The sequence below is a fragment of the Erythranthe guttata genome, chromosome 8 (assembly GCF_056151865.1).
Source record: "Erythranthe guttata isolate IM_541 chromosome 8, IM_541, whole genome shotgun sequence".
NCBI classification, from domain to species: Eukaryota; Viridiplantae; Streptophyta; class Magnoliopsida; order Lamiales; family Phrymaceae; genus Erythranthe; species Erythranthe guttata.
In genome coordinates, this window is record NC_142540.1 from 1660857 (window position 1) to 1673715 (window position 12859).

The window sequence follows — 12859 nt, forward strand, 5'->3', positions numbered from 1 at the left end:
AATAAGAGTAAAATAAAAATAATACATGTTAATTCGAATTGAATTACCAACCAAAAAAAAAAAAAAAAAAGGTAATAATAATTAAAGAGCGATTAAAAGCACCAGCACATTAAATGTAAAAAAAGATTCTCTCCACCTAAAATAAATACTATGCAAATAAATAAATGCAAGTAATCCAGTGGTAACTTTAACCGTTGCCCTCCTTTAATTTATTATTATTATTATTATTATTATTATTATTATTATTATTATTATTATTATTATTATTATTATTATTATTATTATTATTGCATAACTTATAGAAAATGTGTAATTATCTCTGATTACATTCCTCATCTTCAGTATAGACTGTCCAGTTACACTGCCACTGATTATTTACAGTAAGCTCCCTTCTTAACAATAAGCTTTGCCGGCTAGCTTTTTATTCTCTCTCTCTCTCTCTCTCTCTCTCTCTCTCTCTCTCTCTCTCTCTCTCTACACCCTATATTTCTCTCTCTCTTAAGATCAACAAAATCTGATTATTGGAGAAATGGGACTCTGCTTCAGATCAATGCTGCTGCTGTTTTTCTTGTTTTCTTGCGCCACCTTTACTTCAATAGGTAAACCCTTGCTCCTCTTTTTTTTTTTTTTTTCCTATTTAAATTTTGGCATTTCGCAATTGTTTGTGTATTTGGTCGAATGGGTTCTGAATATTTATGAAGAATTGATGCAATTGTTTGCCTAATTGAATGGGTCCGATTCGATCGTGAAAAAGTTCGGATCTTTATGAATAGTTGCATGCTTGGTAAACCCGAAATTCTTGATTTTATTTATGTTTTGTTTCTTCACTGTTGAGATGAATGGGGTGTTTTTAATTTGATCTCTGCCCTGTTTTTTATTGGGTAGAAATAGTTCATCAACTGAGTAATTATCACCACCAAATTTCCTAAATTGTCCCTCTTCCAAGAGTCTACACTCTAGAGCATAAATAAATTGAGCAACACCACAAGATTTTTGATGATTTATCTTAATCCATTCTTGTTTTTATCTTCACCATTTTTTTTCAGAAGCCTACGACGCGCTCGATCCCAACGGAAATATCACGATAAATTGGGATATTATAACTTGGACAGGCAACGGCTACACCGTAAGTTTTATTACAAATTTGTTTACGTTCTTGCATACGTAGTAGTGGCGACAAGGCATGTATAATACACCTTATGATATAATTAAAGCATGCATTTTTGTTGATAAATTAACTTACTTTCGAATAAAAATATCCAACAGGCAGTTGTCACAATATCCAATTTCCAAAAATATCGCCACATTCAAGCGCCAGGGTGGACACTCGGGTGGACATGGGCGAAATCGGAGGTGATTTTGACCATGGCTGGCGGTCAAACAACCGAGCAAGGAGATTGTTCGAGATTCCAAGGCTCTAACATCCCGCATTGTTGTAAGAAAGATCCAACGGTTGTGGATTTATTACCCGGAACCCCTTACAACCAACAGATTGCTAATTGCTGCAGAGGAGGAGTCATTGACTCCTTTGCCCAAGATCCTCCGGCTCATTCCGCCAGCTCATTCCAGCTCACAGTCGGCGAAGCGGGGACCACTAATACAACGGTTGACCTTCCGAAGAATTTCACTCTCAAGGCACCGGGCCCCGGTTATACTTGCGGGCCCGCGGAAATAGCCATGCCCACTAAATTCATCTCTCAAGATGGACGAAGGGCTACGCAAGCTATGAGTAAGCACATTTTGCATTTGCGTATAGTGAATTATTTTTTTATTTTTATTTTTCTCAAATTTGTTTATTTTATTTTTGCAGTGACGTGGAAAGTTAAGTGTACGTATTCGCAGTTTCTGGCTCAGAAAATACCGAGCTGTTGCGTTTCTATGTCGGCGTTTTACAGTCACGAGATTGTGCCTTGCCCGAAATGCGCTTGTGGATGCATGAATAACCTTACTCAGCCAGGAAGCTGTGTCGAGTGAGTTTTTATTTTTACTTTTTTCTCCCTTTTAATCCTATATTTTCATTTGGTTTACCTTTTTTTACTAATTTTTTTTTTTTTTTTGTCGTTTTAGCCCAAATTCGCCGTATATCGAAACAGTTGTTTCGGCTCATAAGAAGGCGAATAATTTGGATCCACTGGTCCAATGCACCAGCTTCATGTGCCCGATTCGAGTTCATTGGCACGTGAAGCAAAACTACAAGGAGTACTGGCGTGTGAAAGTCACAATATCAAATTTCAACTATAGGATGAATTACACAAATTGGAATTTAGTCGTACAACACCCGAACTTCGATAATCTCACACAAGTATTCAGCTTTAACTACAAATCCTTGAGTCCTTACCCAACTATAAGTAAGTATATATTTCATGCCCAATGTTTTTTTTTTTTTTAAAAGAATATATGTATATTATTTTTTTATTTTTTATTTTGGTTTTTTGGGTTATGACAGATGATACTGCAATGTTATATGGAGTGAAATTTTATAACGATTTTTTAAATCAAGCGGGCCCGCTCGGAAACGTGCAGTCGGAGCTTCTATTCAGAAAGGAGTCGAGTTTCAGTTTCGAAAAGGGTTGGGGTTTCCCGAGAAGAGTATACTTCAACGGTGACAACTGTGTTATGCCGCCTCCTGATAAATATCCGTCTCTACCGAATTCCGGTTTACGAGAAAATATCCCGGTGCTTATGATACTGATTTCGCTGTTATTTTCTTTGTAATTATTTCAATTTGCATGTGTGTTAATAGGAATATTATACATCAATCATCATCAAACAGTGCAGTTTTTGTTTCAAAAATAATTATAAAACATAATTTAGAATAATTGATTTTGTAATTTAGTGAAAATTATTATTGGTATAATTGATTTAAATAGCGGTTAGGACAAACATTTCCACTATTTCTTTTTTTAGAAAAATGGAAATATAATGCATCTCATTTTCACTTAAATATCACTCCACATTTCAAAAATTTCCACACTATATGAAACTTGACAACTCATTGATCAAGACATTACAACCATAGAAAAGATTACCATAAAAAATATGAAAATCGAGTTAAAAGTCCGACTCGAAGGAGTCGAATTCGGGAGAAACGGGTACGAATCGGGTGGGGGAAGCGTACACTCTTCGCCGTTGAAATAAACTTTACGAGGAAACGCCCATCCTTCTTTAAGACTAAACGTGTTCGTATCCTTCTGCATAAGTACTTCTGATTGTACATTCCCAAATTCACCAGCTTCCATTAACATTTCATTATAGAATTTCATCCCATAAAACATCCCCGTATCATCTGCAATTCGATTTTCAACCATCATAAATAAATAAATAAATAAATAAAACATATACTCTGTTTTTTTTTGTTTGTTTGAAAATGCGAAAAAGGAAATTACTGATGGAGCCATAGGGAAGAAGGGGCTTGTAGTCGAAGCTGAAAACTTGCGTGACGTTATTAAGATTCGGGTGCTGAACGACGAGCGTCCATTGCGTGTAGTTCATTCTGTAGTTGAAATTTGTTACGGCAATTTTTACCCGCCAATAGTCTTTGTAATTAGTTTTTACGTGCCAATGGACCCGAACGGGGCACATGTGGTGGGTGCACTGCACCAGCGGCGCGTTATCTTTTCGGGGGGTATTCACCCCCACCACACTCAAGAGCTTGGAATCACCACTGTTATAAAAATTTCAAGAAACCATGATTAAGAAAAAAAAATAATAATGACAGTTTATGCAGGGGGGTTATATAAGTAATTTACTTGACACATTTGTTTTTGTTTTCGCAGCCGCAAGCGCACGAAGGGCAAGGCGTGATCGTTTCGTTGTAGAAAGACGAGAACGAAACGCAGCAGCTCGGGTGCTTCCGTGCTAGAAACTGAGAGTACGTACACGTCACGTTCCACGTCACTATTCAATTTATATCAAAAAAAACAATTATTATTAAGCTTTCGGTGAAGTGAATCATTTAATATTTATAATCTCGAAAAAGAAAAAAAAAAAAAAAAAAAAAAAACTTACTTAGTGCCTGAGTTTTCCTTCTCCGATCCGGAGACAGAAAGTTAGTTGGCGGAACAGTCTTCGCGGGCCCGCAAGTGTAACCCGGGCCGGGCCCCAAAAGGGTGAAATTACTCGGGAGTTTAACGGTCTTATTATTGGTCCCGGCTAGGCCAACGCTGACCTGGAAGGCGGAAACGGAGGCTTGGGGGTCTTGGCCCCAGGCTGCCAGAACTCCGCCTTTGCAGCAGTTGGCGAACTGCTGGTTGTACGGAACCCCCGGGAGTAAATCGACTACCTTCGGCTGTCGATTACAGCAATGTGGAATATTCCCTTTGAATTTGGAGCAGTCGCCTTGCTCCGTTGTCTGTGCACCAACCATAGACCAGATCACTTCTTTCTTAGCCCACGTCCAGCCGACGGTCCACCCAGGACTCATTATATGCCGGTACATTTGGAAGTTGTTCACCGTTACAATTGCCTGTATATATATAAATATTCATACACATTAATCAAAAAACCATGTAACAAAATTACTATAATTTAATTAGTGGTAATTAACAATAATTATAATAATAATAATAATAATAATAATGATATAAGTAAGGTTTAATTTTGTGTGCTGACCGTACCACATAGCCATCTGGTGTCCAGGCCATTATGTCCCATTTGATTGTTATGTTACCGTTCGGATCTAACGAGTCGTAGGCCACTGCGAAAAAAACGAAAAGAAATTGATAAAAAAAAAAAAAATCGAAGAGTTGTGGAATTGATTATATATATATACCTGTGGATGAAAAGAGCAAAGAGAAGGAGATAGCTGCAATGAGAAACTTCATCTGATTTTGATTATTTGGTAATTTTTTGACAGAGAATAAAATGTAGTTATGTAACTCTCTGCCTCCAACAAACCTATTATATTTTGAGACTGGCTGTTGGAAAGAAATGTGTAAAGTGTAAGATTTGTTTCAACTACTGGCCGGTAGTTGGATTATTATATGTGTGTGTGTGTGTTTGTGTGTACATAAATGGCATTTCTTAAACTTAAAGAATGCAAGATACTGAAAATAATCACTTATTTATATATATATATATATATTATTGAGTGGTGGTATTTCCACCCTCAAATTGTCTCATTTCATCTTCTCATTTATTTCGTTTTGTTTTTCCAAAACACCCCGTCACAAACATCTACATTTCCATTAGCAACACTTAAATCAAAAACAAAAACATGATCAGTTTTCATTCCATTTGAAAACAATCGTAATTCGATTCTGGATAACAAATTTAGGGCAATAGTTTTATTGAAAATCCAAAGTGCGAGCCTAAATATTCACCCTGTCTTCTTTTCTAATATTTTTTTTTTTTAACGCACATGAGTAGTGAAATTGGAAAATTGTCACTTCCCTCCTTTCAATGTCTTATACATGTGAAATTTATGTTGATTATGTGAGTCGACTCATTGAATTTAAGAGTTTTTATGGTATATAGAGGAGAGGATTAGGGTTAACTTAAAACATTATTTATATATCTTGACAGTATTGATTTTTTTCCCCTTTTTAATGTACAAATGTTTTCGTAGTGGATCTTCCGAAAGAAAATAAAAATAATGAAGAAGATGAAACCGATGGTGGTGGATTAAATTAGTGGTGTAAAAATATATTAGTAGTAAGGGCTTTTAGGACATTTAAATAAATTTTAAAATAAAAGAGAATAAAGGCATGAGAGAGAAATGAAAAAGTGGGCCACGTGAAAATAATTTCTTAAATAAAATAAAGAGAGGAGGAGAGAAAGGCTGCTTGCTGCACACGCAATATATTTGTCTATCTATTATTTTGGTATGCTTTAGCTAAAAGACGTTTTGCGTTTCCTCCCGAAAAAAGGAAGAAAATGATGATTTTAGAGCAAATACAGCTGATAAATATTTTGTGACAAAATATTTCATTAGTCACATTTTTGTCAAAATATCATGATCATATTTTACAAATTACCCAAGTCAAAATTATAATTCAAGTAACAGGACCGGGGCCATGTTTGCCAGAAAAATATATTTTCCCGTCACGGCCGCGGGGTTGGTGGTGGTGGTGCTATCTTTAGCCGTCGCATGCTCCAACGGAACATGCGGCCGGGTACTACAACATATATAATATAAAACGTGTGTTGCATTTGTTCATATGTACTCATCAGGTTAATCGAGCATGACTAAGGTGACAAAATTGATGTTCTTGTGAAGGCAAGAGAACTTAAAGTGTCAGCTTCTCGTCTTCGCATGGTTACTGGTTTTATTGTCTTATCAATGTAGGTGAGTGACTGACTGATATATGCAACTTCCAAGCCTTTGTTTTGCCTTGTACATGCAAATGACAGAAAAGGGCGTTATGGTTTGAAGGAGACGAAGAAGTTTTTTGTATTCGGACCCCATCTTGCCGCGTTATTTATATTTAAGACATTTATTTCTTCTTTAATTTAATTTTGTGATGGAGTAGTCCACTTGTGTCTCACATAATATAAATTTTCTGTAATATGGCAGATTATATTATGTAAATTTTCTACAAGTATTTCGTGAAGTTTCTGCTAGTTTGGAGCTAAAATGTCTAATATGGCTTCCAAAAATTCTGTTATTTTGGAGCTACTGCTCTATTTAATTAGCTTCATATTTTGTAGTAAATAGAAGATATATATCATGACATCTAATTGTTATATTAATGTTCATTTTTCCAATAATAAACACAAATTATAAATTACAATACCGTAGAAAAAAGCAAGAATGAAGTCACCCCCATATTTGGAAGTAAAGCAAATTCTTCATAGCTTGGGTGCATTATATAATAATAAAAAAGGGTGGAAATGGAAATAATGGGTGGTGCAACCAATATTTGACAAAGTGTCAGGTGTATTATATAATAATAAAAAGGGCTTGCAAGGGGTGGTAATGTAATTATCCAAAAATATTAGGGCTGATTTTATAATTAAAGGAAAATAGGAGGAAAGAATGGGTGGTGCAAGCAATATTTTAAATATTGTCATGTGTATAATAAAATAGTAATAAGGGCTTGCAAGGGTTGGTAATGTAATTATCCAAAAATGTTGGGGCTAATTTTATAATTAAAGAAAAATGGGAGGAAAGAATGGGTGGTGCAAGCAATATTTTAAAATTGACAGATGTATAATATAATAATAAAAGGTTTGCAAGGGGTGGTAATGTAATTATCCGAAAATGTAAGGGCTAATTTTATAATTAAAGGAAAATGGGAGGAAATACGATGCAACAAAAATTATTTTAAAAATTAACAGGTGTATAATATAATAATAAAAAGGACTTGCAAGGGGTGAAAATGTAATTATCCAAAATTGTTAGGGCTGATTTTATAATTAAAGGAAAATGAGAGGAAAGAATGGGTGCACAAACAGTATTTTAAAAATAAGCATGTGTATGATATAATAATAATAAGGCTTTTCAAAGGGTGGTAATGTAATTAACCAAATTATCCCACCCAATCCTCCCAACCATTCCTGAGTTTGGCTCTTCGGATTCAATCCCACGTATTCGTATCCAACCAACCAAACCGGAGATACCATCCATATTTTACTAATCCATACAGTGTAATGTCAATATGAATCCCCAATCCCAGCCCTACCTAGACACGGCCACGGGCCGGTTTTGGGCCCGGAACCGGCCTGTTGACGGCCCAAACCGGCCCGTTGACCGAGTGAACCGGCCCGGACCCGTGAACCGGCCCGTCCTACCCGGGACGGGCCCGGTTCTGAGAAATGGTGAACCGTGAACCGCAGGGCCGGCCCGGCGGTTCACCCGGATTTAAAAAAAAAAAAAAAACAAATAACGGCTAGTGAACCGGCCCGGGTGAACCAACCCGGGTGAACCGGCCGTTATTTACTTTTTTTTGAATCCCCCCCCCCCCCCCGGAATTTTATTTCCTTTTCCTTTTTCTATTTAAAAGTATGTCTTTTAATTTACTTATTCATAAAATATTTCAAAAAATCATTTTAAATTCGAAATCTTTTAAAGTTTTGAATTTAAAATTAAGTTCAAGTCTTTTCATTTATTTCCTTTTCTTTTTTCTATTTAAAAGTACTTCTTTTAATTTACTTATTCATAAAATATTTAAAAAAAAAAAAAAAAAAAAAAAAAGAATTCAAAATTTCCGGGCCGACCCGGCCCGCTGAACCGCCCATACTACGGGCCGGTTCCGGTTCCGGAAAATGTGAACCGTGAACCGGTTTGAACCGGCCCGTAGTGCCATAATGTGCCTTTACTGATTTTACATAGGCCCATTAAGTGACTAATTGGGCCACGAAACCCATCAATTTTACATTAAATTTAGCATAAGATCCGGATTTTAATTTGATTTATAAAAGAATAAAAAGAAAAGGACAATATTACTAATAAAAATAATAAATAAACAAGAGGCTATAGCACCTGGTTTTTGTTCTTGATGTCAAAAAATTGAATTATGGCACACTGAAATAAGCCCCTCGGTCAAAATTTCCTATCTTTTTCATTGCAATTGTCAAATAAAAATACTATTATAATATATAGTATATCCTAAATAACCTAATGCATGTTTCCCTTGCCTGAGTCAAATTGTATGAGTATAAATATGTATATCGATCTGCACACAAATTGTCATAATACATATATACACAGAAAATTTTCATACAATACCTACCTTGGATTTTTAGTGTTAATTATCATTTAATTACTAATTAAGACATCAAATACTCGAATATGGGGCGTTGGATTAAACCGGAGGTACGTATTCGATCGTAAATTTCTGCTTGTAATTTTCAATTTTTTTTATTAGATCAAACATTAGGGACAAAAAAAGATAATATGTATTAAAAAAAACTATTGGTTGGTGTAATAATTAATATAATAATAATTAAAGACAAAATTAAACAGGTTTACCCTCTTATGGCTGCCATGAGTTTTGTTACCGGGATGTGTCTATTTCAGCTTACTAGGAATGTTATCCTCAATCCTGATGTCAGGTATATATAATTTTATTTTATTTATATCTTTGTACGTAATTACAAAATTGTATAATATATAGAAATAAATTATGTTAATAAGAATGATTATTTAATGAATATTTTCGAAATATCTAATTATTTGGCAGAATCAACAAAGCTCATCGGACAACAGCAGTTCTCGAAAACGAAGAAGAAGGATGGAAGTACCGAGAGCACAACCTCCGTAAGTTCCTCCGTACACGGCCGCCGGAAGTCATGCCCTCGGTCAACCGCTTCTTCTCCGAAGACAAATGATTGAAATTCTTATATGTTGTAGCCCGCGCGTGAAATTAAACCCCACAAAATAATCAAGTTGCATGTGTGAAGATTAATTGGTTTGATTATCTATGTAATTGTTTGTTGAATATAATTCAAAAAAATCTCTATTTGTTGAATTTTGTGTAAAAAAAATGTCAAAAAAAAAAATGATCAAATCTACGTTTATTTTTTTCTGACTGGATTGTAAAAGAAACACATGAGTGGTCCTTGCAAATAAAAAAGGCAAACAAAATTCAGAAAAAGAAAAAGAAATTGTCCCGATTAGGCCCAAATTGAATTATCTTTAGGCCCAACCTCATATGATGATTTGTATTCGAGCCCAAAGAACTTTTGGTCATTTAGTTTTATTATTATTATTATTATTATTATTATATTTTATTATTATTATTATTATTATTATTATTATATTTTATTATTATTGTTTAGGTATTATGAATAAAAATTAAATTAATTATAAGTTGTTTTGCTTGAAATAAGGTTAAGTCTCGAACATTAACACATTTGTCGTCCAAAAGGTCTTCAATTCTCCAACCAAATTCACGTATAAATCAAGTGCAAATCGCGTGCAAATCTCGTGCATATTACGTGATTAATTTGAGAATATATATATATATATATATATATATATATATATATATATATATATATATATATATATATATATATATATATATATATATATATATATATATATATATATATATATATATATAGGATCCAACATAAGTAAGTATATTTATTCCATTTTTTCTTCAACTACTTTAATCTACTTGTTCAATGATTTTCTAAATTATCCTTTGGTTGGACAGGTATTTTGTAATTTCTTTTTATTGACTAATTTCACAATTGTTCAACATGCATGATTGAGTTGTTAACATTCTTGATTTTATCTTCTTCCTTTATTTTAGGAGCATACGACACGATCGATCTGAACAGAAATATCGTCATAACATGGGATATTTTAGCTGGACGGGAGATGGCTATCAAGTAATTGTTTGTCTTTCTTCTCACTCTCTCTCTCAGTTTAGATTTTTTGTATTTTTTTGTTAAATTTTGTACCGTTCTCAATTTAATCACGTTTTTAAATTTTAAAAAAATAACAATAAAAATAAATCGACAGGCATATGTGACGATATCCAATTTCCAAAAATTCCGTCACGTGGAAGTGCCAGGGTGGACACTCGGGTGGACTTGGGCGAAAAATGAGGTAATTTGGACCATGACAGGTGGCGAAACGATCGAGCAAGGAGATTGCTCAAGTTACATAGGTTCTAACATCACACATTGCTGTAAGTCCAGCTGTTGTCGATTTATTACCCGGTGCTCCTTACAAACTACACAATGCTAATTGTTGCACGGGAGGAATAATCAGTGCTTTTTGCTCAAGATCCGGCCAATTCTGCCAGTTCATTCCAGCTCAGCATTGGCAAAAATCAAAGCTACAAAGGCTTTTGGCGCGTGAAAGTTACGATAACTTATTTCAATTACGTCAGAAATTACACGAATTGGAATTCATTCGTACAACACCCAAACTTCAATAACATCACAGAAATATTCAACATTAACTACAAATTAATAAATTATGTAGACATAAGTAAGTATATTTATTCCATTTTTTCGTCAACTACTACTTTAATCTACTTGTTCAATAATATCTAAATTATCCTTGTTTTATTTTATTTTTTGTACAAATGATTCAGCGATGTTCTGGGACGTCAAATCATTCAATGATTTTCTAAATCAGGAAATTTTCAGTCGGAGATTCTACTCCGGAAAGGACCAGGCCAACTTTCAGTTTCGAAGATGGTTGGGCCTTTTCGAGAATAATCTCTTTCAACGGGGATAGCTGTGTTATGCCCCCTCCAAATAATTATCCGAAACTCCCGAAAGGCAGTTCAAGTTGTGGACAAACAATTTTTATTATTATTCTAGTTATGTTGCCTTTAATTACTTCAGATTTTCAGTTGGTTGTATTTATATTAAGAAAATACAAAAAAATGAAAGAGTGAAAGATTAAGGTATATATGTAATGGTATAATAATAATAATAATAATAATAATAATAATAATAATAATAATAATAATAATAATAATAATAATAATAATAATAATAATAATAATAATAATAATAATAATAATAATAATAATAATAATAATAATAATAATAATAATAATAATAATAATAATAATAATAATAATAATAATAATAATAATAATAATAATAATAATAATAATAATAATAATAATAATAATAATAATAATAATAATAATAATAATAATAATAATAATAATAATAATAATAATAATAATAATAATAATAATAATAATAATAATAATAATAATAATAATAATAATAATAATAATAATAATAATAATAATAATAATAATAAACTTTAATAATAATTGAGGGTAAAAATATGACATTCAACTTATACTTTAATAAATCACAATGGCCTAAATGGACAAGGATGACCAAACTTATACTTGTATATATAATTATATATATACTAGCATTCCCCCCTGCTATGCACGGGATAGCATTTCAAATGAAAATGATGATTAATTTAATATATGATAATTACAATTATAATAAAATTTAGAGACGTGTTATTTTCACCTTCAAAATATCTTATTTCACCAGTAAATTAAATATATTTCTTATTTTACCCTCTTTTCTCCTTTCATCTATATATTTTTTAGAAATTTATAAACCAGCACCACTAGACTAATTAAAATATTTATAAAAAAGACCCCACCATCTTCACTGGAAATCTCACCTTCTCCACCTTAAGTGAATAATACTTTTGTCAGAGAAAAACATTTTCGAAGGTCCAAAAGAGTAGAAATTCACATTATTTAAGAAATAAAGTAAAATTGCTTCTATGTGAGGTCTTAAACTTCATCCAGAATTTTCGCCATTGGCTTAATACAATTTCGTTTCCTAATTTTGTTTTACATAATTTGTAGGTCTTATAGTATGGAAGTTTAAATATTTTGTAATAAATATTTCATTGCAAAAAATAAAATAATAAATAATAAAAAAATAAAATAAAATAGAAATAATTTAGAACATATGAGGATTAAGTGAATATAATGAAGGGTGGTGGGTTATAAATTTGAGGGGTATTTATGATATTTTATAATCCGTTGTGGTGAATTGGGATACTTTGAAGGCGGAAATAGCACCACTCAAAATTTATTAGTGATATCGATAACAACAACAACATTTTATACTGATTTAATAATACAAACTCATTAAAAAAAAACTATAAAAACTTAATTGTCAATCATTAAATAAATGAAGCATATTATTTATTTGAAAAAATAAGCTCCAAAATAATAATAAGTAAAAAAAAATATAGATGTAGTGGATTATGATTGTGCTAGCCGGTATTTAATGTTAAAATAATTACGAAAAAAAATAACTGCAAAATAGGAGATAAGAAAAATATATTTAATTATTTATACATAAATTAATTTTTTTATAAATATATTATTAGGGTTTCTTAGGTTAACCTAGCGTTTATTTTTTTTATATATAAGATAAGATATATTGGATCCAACGT

The 12859-nt window shown here is 32.5% G+C and overlaps 3 protein-coding genes across 3 annotated transcripts; 2 read left to right on the forward strand and 1 right to left on the reverse strand.

Moving 5' to 3' along the window:
• The first annotated feature begins 325 nt into the window (after positions 1-325).
• On the forward strand, positions 326-2806 carry LOC105971501 (protein COBRA). The gene is made up of 6 exons (XM_012996357.2): positions 326-599; positions 1047-1126; positions 1267-1729; positions 1811-1970; positions 2068-2348; positions 2447-2806. Exons 1-6 carry the CDS (start codon positions 530-532, stop codon positions 2713-2715), a joined length of 1323 nt encoding a protein of 440 aa, XP_012851811.2. The 5' UTR covers positions 326-529; the 3' UTR covers positions 2716-2806.
• Positions 2807-2873: 67 nt separating this feature from the next.
• On the reverse strand, positions 2874-5006 carry LOC105971510 (COBRA-like protein 4). The gene is made up of 6 exons (XM_012996367.2): positions 4772-5006; positions 4617-4696; positions 4009-4465; positions 3750-3897; positions 3387-3664; positions 2874-3286 (listed from the first exon to the last, which is right to left on the reverse strand). The coding sequence occupies exons 1-6, from the start codon at positions 4821-4823 to the stop codon at positions 3000-3002; spliced, it is 1302 nt and encodes a 433-aa protein (XP_012851821.2). The 5' UTR covers positions 4824-5006; the 3' UTR covers positions 2874-2999.
• Positions 5007-8602: 3596 nt separating this feature from the next.
• LOC148768281 (uncharacterized) lies at positions 8603-9410 on the forward strand. The gene is made up of 3 exons (XM_088822621.1): positions 8603-8755; positions 8906-8994; positions 9123-9410. Exons 1-3 carry the CDS (start codon positions 8732-8734, stop codon positions 9268-9270), a joined length of 261 nt encoding a protein of 86 aa, XP_088678747.1. The 5' UTR covers positions 8603-8731; the 3' UTR covers positions 9271-9410.
• Positions 9411-12859: the final 3449 nt, after the last annotated feature.